This window comes from Bos indicus, chromosome 15 (assembly GCF_029378745.1).
Source record: "Bos indicus isolate NIAB-ARS_2022 breed Sahiwal x Tharparkar chromosome 15, NIAB-ARS_B.indTharparkar_mat_pri_1.0, whole genome shotgun sequence".
Classification (NCBI taxonomy): domain Eukaryota; kingdom Metazoa; phylum Chordata; class Mammalia; order Artiodactyla; family Bovidae; genus Bos; species Bos indicus.
Genome location: NC_091774.1, coordinates 43021965 through 43044696, shown reverse-complemented (window position 1 = coordinate 43044696; position 22732 = coordinate 43021965). Strand labels below are relative to the sequence as shown.

Sequence of the window (22732 nt, the reverse complement as noted above, 5' to 3'; positions counted from 1 at the left end):
ACAAACAGAGGAACCCAGCAAGCTACAGTTCATGGGGTCGCACAGAGTTGGACACGACTGAAGCGACTTAGCAGGCAGGCAGGACTCAAAGAAATGTAAGAAACCTCTGACCTCAATAACTAGCCATTTAAAGATGAATACTTACAAGTTCATGAACATCAGTTTTAAAGACAGAATGTACTCCAATAATGAAAGGCGTCGGGGAACTCAGAACTTCCAGGAGCTGAGCCGGGAGAATAGGAATATAAGGGTAACTAGAAATAATAGAAATACATATGAGAAATATTTGTTCTTCCATAATACAACATACCTTTCTTTCATTTTTATACTTTGTGAATTTCAGATTATCTGTGTTTAGAAATTATCAATAATATTCTCAGAGTTGTTAATATTAAATTCTTGGGAGAAAAAAGATTTCAAAAATTCTTCATGTGAAATGTATGATCTGATATAAGAAGATATGAAGTAAGCAGGGCAGCTTTCTTATCCCTTACCCCTCTAGGCAAGCAATCTCTTTAAGTTTTTCAAACTTGCTTGAAAGAATTTTTCCTTAACATAGAGATCTGACATCAGTTGGTAACACTGACTTCCTGATGGAATACCCTCACCACCCACATACTGGTGATAATATATTTCTCTATATAAAACAATCATTTGAGTTCCATTTTCTCTATTTGATTTTTATATTTGGTAAGGATGGCAAGGTACAAAATTAAAGTTTAGAATGCTCTCTTATCTGGAGGTTTAAAAAAAGCACACAGGTTAAAAAATATTTTTAATAAAATCTGTAGACTATATTTTTTCTAGGTCACTGTGACTAACAAATTGATAAAAAAAAATCAGAATAAAATATTGTACTTACAGCACTCTCAGTCATCACTGTTTTCCTTTATACTTTGTATTACAAAAAAAAAATAACATCCTTCTCTGCCCCCAAAAGAGAGGGGAAAAAAGAAAGATAAAGCCTCACGTATTTAATCAGCTTTGACAATCACCAATGCATGGTCACATATATATTTCTACCCATTTTTGTTCTTTTTCCTACCACATTATTTGGAGCAAATCCCAGATACCATATCAGGTATACATAAATACTTCAGTATATATCTAAAAAAGGTAAGGGCTCTTTTAAAAGTAAAACTATAATACCACTATAACTGCCTGAATTAACAATTTCTTAATATTAAATAATCAGTACTATCTTAAGACTTTTATCTCCAACTATATTCAAAGGGAATTAAATGTTGCTGACAATACTATTCAAATTGATTACTTTTTCATGAAAGGAATCAACACTCAATAATAGGCAACTTGGAAAAGTTCCAAATTCCAGGCTAGATTTCTATCAGAATCATGACTCTTATAACAGCATAACTTTGTAAAATATGCTCTTGTTGTTCAAAACTGTTGTGAAATGATGTTTTGATTGATCACTGATAAGTAATGCATAATCTGGGAATAAATAAAAACACCAAATAAAAACCCTCACCTATATTTAAGAGGAAACATTAATGACTCCAGGGCTCTACAAGCATCACTAAGTCTCTGGAAACTTGCAGAGTGGAAGAGAACCTTATTTTCTGTAAGGACCGCACAAAAGAGGCTGAGGACATTCTGAATTCCTGAAAACACAAAGAGCAAATGCTTACCAAATGCATTAAATTTTATTATGTGCTGCCAAGAAACACAGCCTTAGCATTACATGGAATGAAAAAGCCAATACTTAAAAAAATCTCTGAAGAAAAATATTTAGTTAAACTATGAATTCCAAAGAGCCTATGGGTATTTGTTTTCCCAAACTTTCAGTTTTGTTTGTCTTATTCTTCAAATCAGCGTACACTCATTGACTATATTAGTTAATTGGAAATATACTATTACCTTCTTTTCAACTTCATCTCCAAGGTCTGTACATAAATTTCTATCTTAGATGCTTGGCCTTGTTCTAACAACTTTTTTCCCTTTTAAAGTTAATTTGCCTGATTTTAACATAACCAAACCAGTTTTGTTGTTGAAATTTTCCTAGTATATCTTTTTTCCATCACCCTTTTTTTTTTTTACATCACCCTTTCTCTAATTCATGGAAATAGCATATAGTTGATAATTTAAAAAAAAATCTCCTCTACAAGCAAGGAAAAAGCAACATAGGAGAATAATATGAATTTATAATTTACATAAGAGGAAATCAAAATGGCTGATTAACATGAAAAGAAGCTGCAACACTTTTAATAATCAGAAAAATTCAAACTCAAAAATTCAGGAGGTATGATTTTAAACCTACTACAATAGCCAAAACTAGAGTTTGACAATTCTAAGTTTTTATGAAGATGGTAGGGAAAGGGATTATCATATACACTGCTGTGATGAATATAAATAAAGTTAAGATGCACATGCACATACCCTGGTATCTAGTAAATGCAGTAATTCTAATAATTCCATTTTGAGTTATTTATTATAGAAACTTTCATGTGTTTCTATATGTGTACCCAAGAAGATAAGGTACAAAAAGGAACATTGCAGAAGTATTTAAACAATGAAAAAAGGGGTTACATCCCAAATATAAGAATGAATAATAAATTATAGTAAAATTTTAGTTTAATTTACTAAAAGTTAATACATGAACTGTGAACTTCCAGTTGTTCAAGCTGGTTTTAGAAAAGGCAGAGGAACCAGAGACCAAATTGCCAACATCCGCTGGATCATGGAAAAAGCAAGAGAGTTCCAGAAAAACATCTATTTCTTCTTTATTGACTATGCCAAAGCCTTTGACTGTGTGGATCACAATAAACTATGGAAAATTCTGAAAGAGATGGGAATACCAGACCACCTGACCTGCCTCTTGAGAAATTTGTATGCAGGTCAGGAAGCAACAGTTAGAACTGGACATGGAACAACAGACTGGTTCCAAATAGGAAAAGGAGTATATTGTCACCCTGCTTATTTAACTTATATGCAGAGTACATCATGAGAAATGCTGGGCTGGAAGAAGCACAAGCTGGAATCAAGATTGCTGGGAGAAATATGAATAACCTCAGATATGCAGATGATACCACCCTTATGGCAGAAAGTGAAGAGGAACTTAAAAGCCTCTTGATGAAGGTGAAAGAGGAGATTAAAAAAGTTGGCTTAAAACTCAACATTCAGAAAACTGAGATCATGGCATCTGGTCCCATCACTTCATGGGAAATAGATGGGGAAACAGTGGAAACAGTGTCAGACTTTATTTTTGGGGGCTCCAAAATCACTGCAGATGGTGACTGCAGCCATGAAATTAAAAGACGCTTACTCCTTGGAAGGAAAGTTATGACCAACCTAGATAGCATATTAAAAAGCAGAGACATCACTTTGCCAACAAAGGTCCATCTAGTCAAGGCTATGGTTTTTCCAGTGGTCATGTATGGATGTGAGAGTTGGACTGTGAAGAAAGCTGAGCGCCAAAGAATTGATTCTTTTGAAGTGTGGTGTTGGAGAAGACTCTTGAGAGTCCCTTGGACTGCAAGGAGATCCAACTAGTCCATTCTGAAGGAGATCAGCCCTGGGATTTCTTTGGAAGGAATGATGCTGAAACTCCAGTACTTTGGCTGCCTCATGCGACGAGTTGACTCACTGGAAAAGACTCTGACGCTGGGAGAGTTTGGGGGCAGGAGGAGAAGGGGACGACAGAGGATGAGATGGCTGGATGGCATCACTGACTCGATGGACGTGAATCTGAGTGAACTCTGGGAGCTGGTGATGGACAAGGAGGCCTGGTGTGCTGCGATTCATGGGGTCGCAAAGAGTCGGACACGACTGAGCGACTGATCTGAACTGAAACTTCTGACTGAAGATGGCAAATGTTGACTAAAACAAAAAACTAAAACTAAAATTTTATTATTCAAAATTTATAAAATGAAATATTAAAGAAATTTAAATATTTTCAAGCGATATGGCTTTTGTAGAGGGTAGGTCTATAACAGTTATACCTGTGACTTTAAGATTAAAACATCACTAAGACTTTGGGGATACCTTTACAACCTGAAAATAAGAGAGCTAGTACTAATATATCAACATAAACAACTCTCCCAAATATAATGTTGAGTGAGGAAAGTATGGTACAAAGTGATTCTATAGAATGATAGCATTTATATATTGCTTAAAACCATACAAAATGCTACTATATACCGTTCAGGTATATATCAATACAAACATAGACTGTCTAAAGATATATCCGGGAATAAAAAGAACCAAATAAAGGATGGTATTATCTCTGGGATGAGGTGGCATATGCAAGAAGTTTGAACTATATTTATGATGCCACACTTATTAAACTGAATAACATGTGTGTGTTCAGTTGTTCAGTCGTTTTGGACTCTTTGTGACCCTGTGGACTGTAGCCCTCCAGGCTCCTCTGTCCATGGAATTTCCCAAACAAGAATACTGGAGAAGGTTGCCATTTCCTTCTGCAGGGGATCTTTGCAACCCAGGGATTGAACAGGTGTCTCTTGTGTCTCCTGCACTGGTATGCAGATTCTTTACCACTGAGCCACCTAATAGATAACATTAAATATTTTTCTTTGGAAATAATTAAAGCTTAAAAAAAAGCTGCAAGAACAGTACACAGAGCACCCAAATATCCCTCACAATGATTCACCTAATGTTGAATTTTGCTCCATTTGCTTTAACATTTGTACTTTATGTGTAAGCATGCCCTGCCTCTTTCTAAAACCACACACACATTTTCTGACCCGTGTGTCAGAAAATTCTGACCCATGAATGTCATGACATTCATGATGTGTACAGTAAATATGTCAGCATGTTCTTCCTAAGAATAAAGATGAAATCTTCCTTAACCACAGTATGGTTATCCTCCTCAGCAAATTTAACATGTTGCAATATTTTAAGTCTAATCCAAAATCACTGCAGATGGGTAACTGCAGCCATGAAATTAAAAGATGCTTGCTACTTGGAAGAAAAGCTATGACCAACTTAGACAGCATATTAAAAAGCAGAGACAGTACTTTGCCAACAAAGGTCTGTCTAGTCAAAGCTATGGTTTTCCAGTAGTCATGCACGGATGTGAGAGTTGGACTATAAAGAAAGCTGAGCACAGAAGAATTGATGCTTTTGAACTGTGGTGTTGGAGAAGACTCTTGAGAGTCCCTTGGACTGCAAGGAGATCTTACCAGTCCATCCTAAAGGAAATCAGTTCATGCTGTAGTCTATGGGGTCACAGAGTCGGACACGACTGAGTGACTAACTGAATATTTTAAATCTAATCTTACATATGTATTCTCATTTTGTTTCATTCTGACACAAAATTATTCTTTGGAACTTTTCCCCTACCATCAGGATTCATTCTAAGCTTAATGATTTCATTTAGGTGTCCTGTTTCTTTGCTGTGCTGTGCTTTGTCACTTAGGATGGAGCATTTCCACAGCATTAAATTATTTTCATTGAGATGAAATTCACATACCATAAAATTAACCATTTCAAAGAGAACAATTTATTAATTTGCTTACTGAATCATCCCAAGGACTATATCCTACTCAATCATGTTCTATGATCCTTTACCATATTGTAGAATTTGGTTATCAAAATCTTTTTTTATTTATTATTTTTTTAAAATTTTATTTTAATTTTTTTTAATACCAAAAACATTTTTATTTTATTTTATTTTTTTTTCTAATTTTATTTTATTTTTAAACTTTACATAATTGTATTAGTTTTGCCAAATATCGAAATGAATCCGCCACAGGTATACATGTGTTCCCCATCCTGAACTCTCCTCCCTCCTCCCTCCCCATACCATCCCTCTGGGTCGTCCCAGTGCACTAGCCCCAAGCATCCAGTATCGTGCATCGAACCTGGACTGGCAACTCGTTTCTTACATGATATTTTACATGTTTCAATGCCATTCTCCCAAATCTTCCAACCCTCTCCCTCTCCCACAGAGTCCATAAGACTGTTCTATACATCAGTGTCTCTTTTGCTGTCTCGTACACCGGGTTATTGTTACCACCTTTCTAAATTCCATATATATGCGTTAGTATACTGTATTTATGTTTTTCCTTCTGGCTTACTTCACTCTGTATAATAGGCTCCAGTTTCATCCACCTCATTAGAACTGATTCAAATGTATTCTTTTTAATGGCTGAGTAATACTCCATTGTGTATATGTACCACCGCTTTCTTATCCATTCATCTGCTGATGGGCATCTAGGTTGCTTCCATGTCCTGGCTATTATAAACAGTGCTGCGATGAACATTGGGGTACACGTGTCTCTTTCCCTTCTGGTTTCCTCAGTGTGTATGCCCAGCAGTGGGATTGCTGGATCATAAGGCAGTTCTATTTCCAGTTTTTTAAGGAATCTCCACACTGTTCTCCATAGTGGCTGTACTAGTTTGCATTCCCACCAAGAATCAATATAGTGAAAATGAGTATACTACCCAAAGCAATTTATAGATTCAACGCAATCCCTATCAAGCTACCAACAGTATTCTTCACAGAGCTAGAACAAATAATTTCACAATTTGTATGGAAATACAAAAAACCTCGAATAGCCAAAGCGATCTTGAGAAAGAAGAATGGAACTGGAGGAATCAACCTACCTGACTTCAGGCTCTACTACAAAGCCACAGTTATCAAGACAGTATGGTACTGGCACAAAGACAGAAATATAGATCAATGGAAAAAAATAGAAAGCCCAGAGATAAATCCACGCACATATGGACACCTTATCTTTGACAAAGGAGGCAAGAATATACAATGGATTAAAGACAATCTCTTTAACAAGTGGTGTTGGGAAATCTGGTCAACCACTTGTAAAAGAATGAAACTAGACCACTTTCTAACACCATACACAAAAATAAACTCAAAATGGATTAAAGATCTAAATGTAAGACCAGAAACTATAAAACTCCTAGAGGAGAACATAGGCATATTGTAGAATTTGGATTGCCAATATTTTGTTGAAGATTTTTGCATCTAAATTCAAAACGCTAAACCTGTAGCTTCCTTTTCTCATAATGTCCAAGTCTGACTTTGGTATTAGGGTAATGCTGGCCTTGTAAAATGACTTTGGAAGAGCTCCCACTTCCTCGGTTTTTCAGAAGAATCTCTAATATACAGCTATTAATTCTTCAAATTTTTCATTGGATTCATCCAGTGAAGCTGTGTGGTCCTGGACTTTTCTTTTAGGGATGTTTTTGATTACTGATTCAATCTCCTTGTTAATAACTGTCCTGTTCAGACTTCCTATTTCTTTGTTATTCTGTTTTGGTAGGAAGTTATTTATTCTTCCAGGTTATCTAATTATTGGTGTCATCACAGTAGTTGCTTATTCCCCCATTACCTGCTTATTTATATATCCATCATCAGTATAGACTCATGGATTTCTATTTTTTTATTCCAACATTCTATAAGTTATTACTGATCTTAACTATGTTTGTGCCCATTAAGTCCTAAACTTAGAACGGTCACCCCTTTAACCTAGTTCCTGTGTCCCTATGATATGAACCCTTTCTTTTTTAAGTTCTTTCTTACTTTCTAGCTTGACAAAATAATCCAGGCTCATATTTTACCTACTCTGTCCCTGCTCTGAAGTTAGTCACCTCTCCAAGGAGGCTTGGTTCCTTCCATTAGAAATGGCTTTTAAAAATCAAGAATTGAGAGTATTAGGGTAAATGTTAGATTATTTCTGCCAAGGTATCTTTGTTTTGGGGTTACTTTTACAGATAAGAGTAGATACATGCACATATATGAACACATATACATGCATATAGACAGACACACACATACATATAGATCCATATACATGTATTTGAGAAATCCAAGTCCATATCATTACTTTCAGTTCCAATCTATTCTCACAGAGTCTCCCAACTAACTCCAATACATATTTCTATGTTCCTTTTTCCAGTGAAAACCCTGGATCCTAATGACATAAACACATTTTTTCATTTGCTAAATCTTATATTGGGGGCTTTCCTGATGGCTCAAATGGTAAAGAATCTGCCTACAATGCAGGAGAAAAGAATGGCTATCCACTTCAGTATTCTTGCCTGGAGAATTCCACGGACAGAAAAGCCTGGTGGGCTACAATCCATGGGGTCGCAGAGAGTTGGACACGCAGATGACACCAACCTTACTGCAAAAAGCAAAGAGGAATTAAAAAGCCTTTTGATGAAGGCAAAAGAGGAGAGTGAAAAAGCTGGCTTAAAACTAAATATTAAAAAAACAAAGATCATGGTATCCGGTCCTATCACTTCATGGCAAATAGATGGGGAAACAGTGAAAACAGTGACAGACTTTATGTTCTTGGGCTCCAAAGTCAATGTGGACGGTGACCACAGCCATGAAATTAACAGACACTTAGTACTTGGAAGAAAAGCTATGACCAACCTAGACAGTGTATTAAAAAGCAGAGACATTTCTTTGCCTACAAAGGTCCGTCTAGTCAAGGCTATGGTTTTTCCAGTAGTTACGTATGGATGTGAGACTGAGTGCCAAAGAATTGATGCTTTTGAACTGTGGTGTTGGAGAATTCTTGAGAGTCCCTTGGACTGAAAGGAGATCCAACCAGTCCATTCTAAAGGAAATCAGTCCTGAATCTTCACTGGAAGGACTGATGTTGAAGCTGAAGCTCCAATACTTTGGCCATCTGATGCGAAGAGCTGACTCATTTGAAAAGACCCTGATGCTTTAAAAGACTGAAGGCAGGAGGAGAAGGGGACAACAGAGGATAAGATGTTTGGATGGCATCACTGACTCAATGGATATGAGTTTGAGCAAGCTCCAAGAGATGGTGAAGGACAGGGAAGCCTGGCAGTCTGCAGTTCATGGGGCTGCAAATAATCAGACATGACTGAGCGACTGAACAACAGCAGCAGCCTCGCTCTGTAATCTAGGTTTCCTGGTTCAATGGATAGAGCCCGGCTTGGGGGAGCCAAGCCTTGGATTCCTGTTTTGGTTGTCCCTAACTTTCTAGGTGACTTTATTATTCATTTATTCAACAAACATTTACTGTGTGCCTACCATATATCTGACACTATCTGAGCCCTGGGGCATGCATTAGCCCATAAAATGTTCACAGTTCCTGTCTTACTAGAGCTAATGGCTGAGTGAGAAGACAGACTACAGGAAATTAACAAGCAACCTGTCCTCCAAACCTTCATTTCCCAAACCTTCAGTTCAATTCAGTTCAGTTCAGTTGCTCAGTTGTGTCTGACTCTGTGACCCCATGAATCGCAGCACACCAGGCCTCCCTGTCCATCACCAACTCCCAGAGTTCACTCAGATTCACGTCCATGGAGTCAGTGATGCCATCCAGCCATCTCATCCTCTGTAGTCCCCTTCTCCTCCTGCCCCCAATCCCTCCCAGCATCAGAGATGCTGACAGAGTCTGCATCTGACAGACAGAGTCTTTTCCAATGAGTCAACTCTTCGCATGAGGTGGCCAAAGTACTGGAGTTTCAGTTTTAGCATCATTCCTTCCAAAGAAATCCCAGGGTTGATGTCCTTCAGAATGGACTGGTTGGATCTCCTTGCAGTCCAAGGGACTCTCAAGAGTCTTCTCCAACACCACAGTTCAAAAGCATCAGTTCTTTGGCACTCAGCTTTCTTCACAGTCCAACTCTCACATCCATACATGACCACTGGAAAAACCATAGCCTTGACTAGACAGACCTTTGTTGGCAAAGTAATGTCTCTGCTTTGCTGCTAAGTTGCTTCAGTCATGTCCAACTCTGTGCAACCCCATAGACGGCAGCCCACCAGGCTCCCCCACCTGGTGGAGTGGGTTGCCATTTCCTTCTCCAATGCATGAAAGTGAAAAGTGAAAGTGAAGTCACTCAGTCGTGTCTGACTCTTCGCGCCCCCATGGACTGCAGCCTACCAGGCTCCTCCGCCCACGGGATTTTCCAGGCAAGAGTACTGGAGTGGGGTGCCATTGCCTTCTCCCAATGTCTCTGCTTTACAACCCCATATATATGTGGAATCCAGGAAAATGGTACAAATGAACCTATTTGCAAAGCAGAAACAGACACACAGATGCACAGAACAAAGGTATGGACACCATTGGGGAAAAGGGGGTTTGGGATGAACTGGGAGATTGGGACTGACATATACATACTACTAAGATAACTGAGGAGAATCCACTGTGTAGCACAGGGAACTCTACTCAGTGCTCTGTGCTGACCTAAATGGGATATAAATCCAAAAAAGAGAGAATGTATGAATACATATAGGTGATTCACTTTGCTGTACAGTAGAAACTAATACAATATTGTAAAGCAAGTACATTTTGATAAAAGTTTAAAAAAAGACAGTGGAGTTTATTTGCTTCTGTATGTCTTCAGTTTTAATATATTTTGCCTCTTTTGATCATGATTGGTCTAATACTATTTTCTGAGGATGTGAGATCGAAGTAAGTTTGGAGAATTCAGAACTTGAGAATTTGCTGTACCATTTTAGCAACTTCTTGTGAGTCCAGGTATTTAAAAATTAAAATTTATATTTAAAAAAGTCTGTAGTGTAGTAATTTCCAATGGCTATTGTAGCAAATTTCCACAAACTTAATGGCTTAAAACTCAGAAGCCCTACTCCTGGGTTTCCCAGCTTCTAGCAATTGCCTGCATTCTTGAGCTCATGGCCCCCTTCCATCATCGAAGCTGGTAAGGTTGGTTGAGTCTTTCCCTCTTGTGTGAATCAGAGTGCACCACTCTCACACTATATCTCCCTCTTCCATCTTTTAAGGACCTTTATGGTTACACTGGGCCCACCTAAAGGAATTGACACTCGAGTTGCAGTTTTAAGGATAAGCAGCAGTTAGAGTTAGGGAAGGGAGATCAGTAAGACTTTCAAAGTTGACAGACGACCACATGCAAAGAAACAAAGGACTGAGGGAGGGAAAGGCATTCAGAAGACCTACGAGGAGATTTGCCGAGGCCAGGTTCATGAAGAGTCTGTATACCATTAGGAAGGAATCCAAACTTTTCCCCTGAAGACTCTGGAGAAGAACTTTTCCCTCTCTACTCCCCTCTGAACCCACTGTAATACCCACAAAGAAATAAACCCATTTTGATAATCCATCAGAAAATACAAGTCATGGCAAGCATCATGTAGTATTAGATAAAAAGTGAAGAAGGAAGGCATACAGCTCTCCTTAGAAAGCTTACATTAGTAGAATCAATTTGTGACAGCAAGGAGTGAAATATTACACTATATTTACTACTAAAGGATAACATCTCATGTATTAGAAATGAGTTAGGGGTAACAGTCTAATGCTTAAAGGGTAAGTTTCTCATTATCCAGAAAATTATTTCAGTTCAGTTGCTCAGTTGTGTCCGACTCTTTGTGACCCCATGGACTGCAGAATGCCAGGCTTCCCTGTCCATCACCAACTCCTGGAGCTTGCTCAAACTCATGTCCATCAAGTCGGTAATGCCATCCAACCACCTCATCCATAATATAAAATAAAATTTACCTGTGACTAACTACTGGACAGCTTAAATTTTGCATTTTTAAACATCACATGCTTTAAGTTTTAGATAATTAACAATCTCAAACATTTTAAGAAATTAAATTACATTGATGTTTTTATTCCTAACTAGCAACACTTGTTGCTGGCTTCATTATCCTTGAACTGCTAGTCATAATCAGTTTTCTAAATAACCTTGAATGTTTCCTAGTCTTCAGTAGCCAATGTCTATCCAAAGCTACACAATAACAGGAGAGAAAAACAGTATGAAAAGCAAACATTCCAGTGATAATTTCTACTGATTTGACTACAATGATACATACACATCCTGTTGACTGTCCAAATAGTAAAACATTCTGAAAAATTACTTCCTGATCTTAACTTTTCTTTGGGGGTTAAAGATCTAAAATTCATAATATCAAACATTAATGAAGGTATTTGTTTCTTGCTTTGAAAAAACAACACCACAAACTTCTCTCCAGAAACCTCCCCTTCTCTGAATAATAAAGATATGTTATACAAATAGAACACTATGTCTCAGCTTTCAAATGGGCAATTTGAGGAATTGAAGGTCCTGGTTTTCTTGGCAGGTTATATTTCCAAAAGCCTTAAAGAATTTACTATAATTCTGTCAATCCACAATGGAGAAAATGTTATAATGGTCATGGCTTAACAAAAGTCATGAAAAAGGATATTTCCCATTCATTTGATCACTATTTGTTGAAAGCCTACAAGAAAAAGAAATGCAACAAGGCAAAATGGTTGTCTGAGGAGGCCTTACAAAAAGCTGAGAAAAAGAAGAGAAGAGAAAAGCAAAGGAGAAAAGGAAAAACTTGAATGTAGAGTTTGAAAGAATAGCAAGGACAGATAAAAAAGCCTTCTTAAGTGAACAATGAAAAGAAATAGAGGATAACAAAGAATGGGAAATACTACAGATCAAAGAATATTCAAACTACCACACAACTTCACTCAATTCACGTGAGTAATCCTGGTAATGCTCAAAATCCTTCAAGATAGGCTTCACCAGTATGTGAACCAAGAACTTCCAGATGTACAAGCTGGATTTAGTAAAGGGAGAGGAATCGGAGATCAAATGGCCAACATCTGTGGAATCACAGAAAAAGCATTCCAGAAAAACATCCAGGAATTCCAGGAAAACATTTACTTTTGCTTTATTGACTACAGTGTTGTGACCATATGGATCACAACAAACTGTGGAAAATTCTTAAAAAGGTAGGAATTCCAGACCACCATACCTGCCTCCTGAGAAACCTGTATGCAGGTCAAGAAGCAACAGGTAGAACTGGACGTGGAACAATGGACTTGTTCCAAATCGGGAAAGGAGTACATCAAGGCTGTATATTGTCATTCTGCTTATTTAACTTATATGCAGGGTACATCATGCAAAATGCTGGGCTGGATGAAGCACAAGCTGGAATCATAATTCCCAGGAGAAATATCAACAACCTCAAAAACGCAGATAACACTACCCAAATGGCAAAAAGCAAAGAGGAATTAAAGAACTTCTTGATGAAAGTGAAAGAGAGTGAAAAAGCTGGCTTAAAATTCAACATTCAAAGAATTAAGATCATTGCATCTGGTCCCATCACTTCATGGCATATAGATGGGGAAGCAATGGAATCAGTGACAGACTTCATGTTCTTGGGCTCCAAAATCACTACAGATGGTAACTGCAACCATGAAATTAAAACACGCTTGCTCCGTGGAATAAAAACTATGACAAACCTAGACAGCATATTAAAAAGCAGAGATATCACTTTGCCAACAAAGGTCCATCTAGTCAAAGCTATGGTTTTTCCAGTAGTCATGTATGGATGTGAGAGTTGGACCATAAAGAAGGCTGAGCACTGAAGAACTGATGCTTTGGAACTGTGGTGCTGGAGAAGACTCTTTAGAGTCCCTTGGACTGGAAGGAGATCAAACCGTTAATCCTAAAGGAAAGCAACTCTGAATATTCACTGCAAGAGCTGATGTTGAAGCTGAAGCTCCAATACTTTGGTCACCTGATGTGAAGAAGGGACTCACTGGAAGACTCTGATGCTGGGAAAGATTGAAGGCAGGAGGAGAAGTTGACAGCAGAGGATGAGATGGCTGGATGGCATTACCACTTCAACGGACAAGAGTTTGAACAAGCTCCAGGAGTTGGTGATGAACAGGGAAGCCTGGCATGTTCATGGGGACACAGAGTTGGACATGACTGAGCAACTGAACAATAACCACCACCACTATGCTCCAGATACTAGGAATACAATAACGAAGAAAAATAAAATCCCTACCCTCTCAGATTATCTAATACTTTATACAGTTAAGTTCTGTAACTACCGTTGAGAGGCAATGTTTCATATTTGTTACAAATTCAGTATATTATTTCCAAATATGTTATAAATGGAAATCTTCTAAGTAAAAAAATGTAAAGAAATGTAACTCAATTGGGCAACTATACATGGGTGTACTTTAGTGGTTATGAACATTTTTATTCCCTTGAATGTGACATGAATTAAATACACTTTGCATGCATGCCAAGTCTCTTCATTTGTTCCTGACTCTTTGTGACCCTGTGGACTGTAGCCTACCAGGCTCCTCTGTCCATGGGATTTCCCAGGCAGGAATACTGGAAAGGGTACCATTTCCTTCTCCAGGGGATCTTCCCGACTGAGGGGTTGAACTCAGTCTCCTGCACCTGCAGGCAGAGTCTTTACTGCTGAGCCACCAGGGAAGCCCATTTAGTGGTAGCATTTAACCATTTAGTGTTAGTATTTAAACCCAATAAAATGAAAATGGAAAATCCTTTGAATCAGGATTCTTCTGAACTGTCCTCAAATGATATCATGTAGCAAGCAGATATTAAATACTTTATTTATGTATGATTCTAGCAAGCAGAGTACATTAATCAACAACCAATTGGTCACGACTGTTAGTATTTGGTATTTTGAAGAGTTTCCTTTATAAACCTAGCATAAATATTAAATGTTTAATTTTTAAAAGAAAGCAATCAGTTTCCTGATAACATTGTGACCACTTCTGAATGCTCAAGCTTCATCAAATATCTTATTATTTCATGAATGCCTATCATGGCTCTATATCATTGCTTATGTCTTTCTCTCTGCCTGGAATGTCCTTCCACTTTTCTAGCTAGTAAAAGTTAACTCTTAGTATCTCTATTATTGCATTAATTACAGTGTACCATAATTTTTAAAACATATAAAAGTATTATCTGGGAGAAGAGGATGAGACTGTTTTATCTTTACATCCCTAGTGACTAGCATAGGACTTTACATATGGTAATGGTTCTCTAAGTATTTGACAAAAAAATTATACTCCTGTAGATAGGCATTACAGAAATTTTGTTTGGACTCTGGAATAAAGTAGACATGGTAAGAAGTATCTTCAGAAAAGTGCTGCAGACAGACTAGTGAGAAGATTTAATTTGTTTCAAAACCTCAAGACAAAAAGCTGACAATCCAACTATCTCAAAATGATTAATAATACATACAGTTACAGTAAAACACTAAATTTCCTATTTCTTCCTTTTCTACCTAGAGCACAATATTCCATTACAGTAATGATCTAAACTTTTGTGCCCACAAATTCTCCAACTACATGTTAAATTACATATAATAAAAATGAAAATGGCTACTTCATCTTTTCAATTGTAATTGAGAAAAAGACTAAATCAAGTACTAATGTTACATGAATGATCTACGAAAACTAAACGAAAACAGTACTGTGATCCAAGACTCTAGATTTTGATCATTTAAGGAAAAAGGACAAAAATCATTCTACAACTGATGCATTAATCATGTGGTTCATAAATTTACCAGTCAACATATTCTTAAAGGTGTTACCTTTAAAGAGAAGAATCTTCCACAACTTTAGCCTTCATTCTTTCCTCTAATAATATTTCTTCTTTCTTTTCAGGAACATAAATTAGTTTTGATATGCTTATAAAAGTTAATATCATTTTAAGAATAATTATATAGCATTACAACCAGAAGCTTTTCCAGAGGAAGACAAAAGAGAGAATGCCAGAAGTTTTCCATTAAAACATTTAAGAACAGAAATAACTTTCTGAATAGCAGGTATGGTTACAATCAACATTTTAAGGATGTTTATATAAAAAGGAAAAATAATGTTTGTAAGATAAACTGCAAGGAGATCCAACCAGTCCATTCTGAAGGAGATCAGCCCTGGGTGTTCTTTGGAGGGAATGATGCTAAAGCTGAAGCTCCAGTACTTTGGCCACCTCATGCAAAGAGTTGACTCATTGGAAAAGACTCTGATGCTGGGAGGGATTGGGGGCAGGAGGAAAAGGGAACAACAGAGGATGAGATGGATGGATGGCATCACCAACTCGATGGACATGAGTCTGAGTGAACTCCAGGAGTTGGTGATGGACAGGGAGGCCTGGCATGCTGCAATTCATGGGGTCGCAAAGAGTTGGACACGACTGAGCCACTGAACTGAACTGAACTGACTGAAGATAAACTGAAGAAAAAACACTAGCAATTTTAATAATTTTTTAAAAAAATCTCTACTTAGTATTAGAGATAATACACAGAAATATTGACTCAATAATAGTCCATGAAAAACTGGCTACATATGGGTAAGCAAAAAGAAGTATGCATATAAAAAAGTTTACACTAGGATGAGATCATGATGAAATAGAAATTTTGATCAGACCAATAATGAGTAAGGAGATTCAAACTATAACCAAAACCTTCCAACAGAGAAAAGTCCTGGACCAGATGGTTTCACTGGTGAATTCCACCAAACATTTAAAGAAGAATGAATATCAATTCTTCTCAAACTCCTTCAAAAAACTGAAAAGGAAGGAACAATCCCTAAGGCCAGAATTACCAGAATAACAAAGCCAGGTAAGGACTCAATAGGAAAGAAAACTGTAGGCCAATCTTACTGATTAACATAATATATGAAAATTCTCAACAGAATAGCAGGAAAATGAATTTAATACCATATTAAAAGGACTATACACAATGATCAAGTGGAATATAATTGCAGGATGCAAGGATATTTCAACATATACAAATTAACCAATGTGATATACATTAATAGAATTAAATATTAAAAAATCCTATGATTATCTCAATACATGCAGAAAAACATCTGATTCAAAATTCTTTCATGATAAAAACTCTCAAAAAATTAAGTATGGAAAAAAACATACCCCAACATAAAAAATGCTGATATGAGAAGTCCACAGCTAACATCTTATTTAACAGTGAAAGCATTGAAAGCTTTCCTGCTAAGATCAGGAGTAAGACAAGGGTGCCCATTCCTTTTCAACACAGTACTGGAAATCCTACCCAGGGCAATTAGGAAAGAAAATGAAACAGAAAGCATCAAATCAGAATGGAAGAAGTAATAGTTTGTTTGCAGATTATATGATCTTAAATATATACAGAAAATCCTAAAGACTCCAACAGAGAACTGTTAGAACTAATAAATAAATTCAGCAAAGTTGTAGGATACAAAATCAACATAGAAAAATCAGATGCATTTCTACACACTAACAACAAACAATTTGAAAAAGAAATAAAATAATCTCATTTATAGTAGCAACAAAATGAATAAAATACTTAGGAATAAATTTAACCAAGGAGGCAAAGATCTGTATGTTGAAAATGATGAGAGTTTGATGAAAGAAACTGAGGAAGATATAAATGAATGGAAATATATCCCATATTCATAATTCAGAAGAATTAACACTTAAAATATCCATACTACATCAAACCACCTATAAATTCAATTTAATCAAAATTATTGAAAAGATCCTGATACTAGAAAAGATTGAAGGCAGGAGAAGAAGGGGACGATGGAGAATGAGATGGTTGGACGGCATCACCAACTCAATGGACATGAGTTTGGATACGCACCAGGAGTTAGTGATGAACAGGGAGGCCTGGCATGCTGTGGTCCATGGGGTCACAAAAAGTCAGACACTACTGAGTGACTGAACTGATAATTATATTTGAATAGGCATAGAAAAAAATCAATCCTAAAATTCTTATGAACCATAAAAGTTCCTAAATAGCCAAAGGAATTCTGAGAAAGGACACAGTTGGAGGTTTCACAATTCCTGATTTTAAACTATATTCTAAGGCTGCTGCTGCTGCTGCTAAGTCGCTTCAGTCATGTCCGACTCTGTGCGACCCCATAGACGGAAGCCCACCAGACTCCCCCGCCCCTGGGATTCTCCAGGCAAGAACACTGGAGGGGGTTGCCATTTCCTTCTCCAATGCATGAGAGTGAAAAGTGAAAAGGAAGTCGCTCAGTTGTGTCTGACTCTTAGCGACCCCATGGACTACAGCCTACCAGGCTCCTCCATCCATGGGATTTTCCAGGCAAGAGTACTGGAGTGGGGTGCCATTGCCTTCTCTGTATTCTAAGGCTACAATAATATTTTTTTTAAAGTATAGTATCAGCATAAAAACAGACACATAGATCAATGAAATAGAATTCAGAGTGTAAAAAGAAACTCACACATATACAGTGAACTAACACGTGACAAAAACCCAAAAATATTCAGTGGGGAAAGGAATAGTCTCTTTAACTAAAACTGAATATTCATGTGCAAAATAATAAAATTGACCCCTATCTCACACCACTCACAAAAAATAATATGAAACAGATTAATATATAAATAAAAGAAACAAACTATAAAACTACTAAAGGAAACAGAGGAAAAGCTCCCTGATGCTGGTCTTGGCAATGATTTTTTAGATGTGACACCCAAAACTCAAGCAGCAAATACAAAAATAAACAACTGGGATTATACCCAACTAAAAAGTTTCTGAACAGCAGGAGAAACAATCAGCAAAATGAAGAGGCAATCTATAAACTGGAGAAATTACATGCAAATCATCTATTTGCTAAGATATTAATATCTAAAATATAACAGGAACTCATATAACTCTGCAACATTCCCTGGTAGCTCAGAGGTTAAAGCGTCTGCCTGCAATGCGGGAGACCTGGGTTCGATCCCTGGGTTGGCAAGATCCCTTGGAGAAAGAAATGGCAATCCACTCCAGTATTCTTGCCTGGAGAATCCCATGGATGGATGAGCTTGGTGGGCTACAGTCCATGGGGTCGCAAAGAGTCGGACACGACTGAGAGACTTCACTTCCACTTTCATATAACTCAATAGCAAAAAGGAAAAAAGAAAGACTACAAAATGGGTAAAGGACTTAAAAAAAACAGACATTTTTCCAAAGAAGACATATAAATGCTGACATGCACATGAAAAGATGCTCAACTTCATTAATCATCAAGGAAATGCCAATCATCTCACAACAGTTAGAATGACTACTATCAAAAGACAAAAGAGATCTCTCTTATACACTGTTGGCGGGAATGTAAATTGGTCCAACTACTATGGAAAACCATATGAAGGCTCTCAAAAAAAAAATAGAACTACCATTTGATACAGTGATTCCACTTCTGGGTACATATTCAAAGGAAATAAACTCACTATCTCTAAGAGCTACTCATGTGTTCACTGCAGTATTATTTACAATAGCCATGACATGGAAACAACCTAAGTGTCCATCAACAGATGAATGGAAAAGAATACACATATAATACATTGGAGAAAGGAAGGAAACACTGTCTTTCATGACATCATGGATAGATCCCGAAGGCACTATGCTAAATGAAATGTCAGCGAAAGACTAATACTTTATATTCTCATTTTTATAGACTCTGAAAAAGCTGAAATCAGAAACAGACAGAATGGTGGCTGCCAGGGGCTAGGTGGTGTGGGAGGGCTTTCACAGGTGCCTCAGTGGTAAAGAGTCCGCCTGCTAAAGCAAGCAGATGCAGGAGATGTGGGTTTAATCCCTGGTTTGGGAAGATACCCTGGAGTAAGAAATGGCAACTCACTTCAGTATTCTTGCAAGGAAAATCCCATGGACAGAGGAGCCTAGCAGAATACGGTCCATAAAGGTAGCAAAGAGTCAGACACAACTGAGTAACTGAGCACACATGTACGCAAAGCGTTGGGGAAGTGGGAAGATACTAGTCAAAAAATACAAATTCCAAGTATAAGATGAATAAATTCTGAGCATGTAATGTATAGCATGGTACTATAATTAGCAATATTGTATTACAGATTTAAAAACTGTGTAAAGAGTAGATATTAAATGTTATCAGCACACAAATGATAGTTATGTGAGGGGATGAAGGTGGTAACTAATCTTATTACAGTAATCATTTTGCAATACATATAAGCATCACAGCATCACACTGTAAACCTCAAACTTATACAAGTTATAGCTCAAGAATATCTCAATAAACACAGATGTTACATGACGAATGCTGTTAACAATGGAAACAGAGTGACAGTAACTTAAGGCCCAAACTAGCTTTAGCCTGTGACTTTAAGAAGGTCTAATAAATAGTATACTATAAAATTGGGAACAATTATTCTATAATGAGTGTGTTTATAGTTAGAAACCAAATTATAGGTGAAAATATATCTCAAAAGATGTCAAGAGAATTTCACAAAATTATCTGGGTCAAGGAGGGATACCTGAGCTATGGATTAAAAAAATCAGAGGGACTATAAAAACCAGTTCCTGTGAATACAATCTTAATTAACATGAAAAATTACAATTTTCTACACAAAACACAAATCTTAGGTAAATAAAAAGCAATTCACATAGACTACAAAAAGATACAAATAAATAAAACAGATGTTAAGTTGGAGATGAAGCTGGTTAACAGAAAATTTTAAGGAATGAAGTGGGTAATGGCATAAGTCCACATAACAACTTCAGGCAAACATAGCTCTGAAACTGTGAAAAACAAACTCATTATCATAACAACCCTTGGAAAGAAGAACCAAGGAAATGCTATCATTACATTTAGGACTTTCACAGGAAAACTAGTCAAGGCTACAAAAGTATCTTAGAATTTTATCTGCTTCCTGTCTGTGCTTTGTAAAATCTACCACCACTACCGCATCCCCAACATAGGTAGTGAACTGTGATAATGGTCTAATGTTGGCCTTCAACGACAGTCTAACCAAAATGACCGGTGATAAAAACATGATTTCAGACAGAACTATCAGTACCACATGCTTTGGCAACTACAACTGCATACAGTGCTGTTTGAGAGGCATCCTTCTTTCTCCTTTCCTTTCTTATCTTTTCCTTATGAAGAATAAGCTGAAAGAAAAATGCTGAAAAAGTAAATTTTTAATATGTAAGCAAAAGATAATTAACCTCAAAATACTAGAAAGCTGATAGTCAAATGGCTGATCATCATCTGTTCTGTGCACTTCATCCATATACAGAACTCTCCTAGGAGATATGACTGCCGTCTTCTTCATGGCTGGTGCAGTCATTTATTCAGTAAATACTGATGCCTTCTGTGTCCAAGGCACTATGCCAGATATAGAGGATGCACAGGATAATAAGACAAGGCAGTTCTTGAAGCTCCCCAGTCAAGAAAGTGAACATGCCCTATTAATAAATAAGGGAAAAACATGTCTTCCTGAAGACATCTGGGAATTAACATATCAGTCCTGTACTGTCTTTTTGTTACTGGAGGATAAAATCTTTTACTTTGTTCAAGCACTGAACTTTTATAAACAAAAAAAAAAAAGGTGCACATATGAAGAGTTAAATAGTTGCACAAGTTTTCTAAATATTTCTAACATAAAGCACAAATACAGAAAAGGATACAAATTAAATGTATAGTTCAATGAACTATCTTACAAACACTACCAAGGTCAAGGGAGGACTTTGCCAGCAGCCCTAGAAGCCCCTTGCATATGCCTCTAATCATGATAACCTCTCCATTGCCATAAGTTTTCCTGGTTTTTCCTACAGACATTTTTTTTTCACCAAAAGGTGCATCCCTAGACACTACAGTATAATCTCACTCTGTTAAAAATGGAATCTGTTTCAAATCTCTTACTTATTTTTTGTCCATGTCATGTGGCATGCTGGATCTTGGTTCCATGACCAGGGATAGAACCTGCATTCTCTGCAGTGGAAGCATGCAGTCTTAACCACTGGACCGCCAGGGAAGACCCTCAAAACACTTTAAATCTTGAGGTTCCTCCTCCATATAATTTATTTGTTAAGAATTTGTGACATTGACCAACAGTTTCTGAGAGCCTGGATTTTGACAACTGCAGTCTCTGGAAGCAATGTGTTCCCTACCTTCTGTTTTCCAGGATCAGAATCAGACTTAATCTCTTGGGAAAATACAGGTAGTGTTTGGCAAGGTTAGTTCAGTTCAGTTCAGTTCCGTCGCACAGTTGTGTCTGACTCTTTGCGACCCCATGGACTGCAGCACGCCAGGCTTACCTGTCCATCACCAACTCCAGGAGCTTGTTCAAACTCATGCCCATCGAGTCAGTGATGCCATCCAACCATTTCATCCTGTCATCCCCTTCTCCTCCCGCCTTCAATCTTTCCCAGAATCAGGGTCTTTTCCAATGAGTCAGCTCTTCGCATTAGGTGGCCAAAGAACCGGAGTTTCAGCTTCAGCATCAGTCCTTCCAATGAATATTCAGGACTGATTTCCTTTAGGATGGACTGGTTGGATCTCCTTGCAGTCCAAGGGACTTTCAAGAGTCTTCTCCAATATCACAGTTCAAAAGTATCAATTCTTCAGCGCTCAGCTTTCTTTATAGTCCAACTCTCACATCCATACATAGCTACTGGAAAAACTATAGCTTTGACTAGATGGACCTTTGTTGCCAAAGTAATGTCTCTGCTTTTTAATATGCCATCTGGGTTGGTCATAGCGTTTTTTCAAAGGAGCAAGTGTATTTTAATTTCATGGCTGCAGTCACCATCTACAGTGATTTTGGAGTGCAAAAAAACAAAGTCTGTCACTCTTTCCACTGTTTCCCCATCTAATTGCCATGAAGTGATGGGACCGGATACCATGATCTTTTTTTTCTGAATGTTGAGCTTTAAGCAAACTTTTTCACCCTCCTCTTTCACTTTCACCAAGAGGCTCTTTAGTTCTTCACTTTCTGCCATAAAGGGGGTGTCATCTGCATATCTGAGGTTATTGATATTTTTCCTGGGCAATCTTGATTCCAGCTTGTGCTTCATCCAGCCCAGCATTTCTCATGATGTACTCTGCATAGAAGTTAAATAAGCACAAGCACGGTGACAATATACAGCCTTGACGTACTCCTTTTCCTATTTGGATCCAGTCTGTTGTTCCATGTCCAGTTCTAACTGTTGCTTCCTGACCTACATATAGGTTTCTCAAGA

At 37.4% G+C, this 22732-nt stretch overlaps 1 protein-coding gene across 2 annotated transcripts in view; it reads right to left on the bottom strand.

The window, feature by feature from the left end:
• SBF2 (SET binding factor 2) overlaps positions 1 to 22732 on the bottom strand; it is a 499115-nt gene that overhangs the window by 230070 nt on the left and 246313 nt on the right. For both annotated transcript variants that reach the window (XM_070767584.1, XM_070767585.1), the window contains exons 7-8: positions 1490 to 1622; positions 146 to 254 (exon numbers count right to left, since the gene is read on the bottom strand). In XM_070767584.1, coding sequence (XP_070623685.1) covers positions 146 to 254; positions 1490 to 1622 — 242 coding nt within the window. The remainder of the gene's footprint in view (positions 1 to 145; positions 255 to 1489; positions 1623 to 22732) is intronic.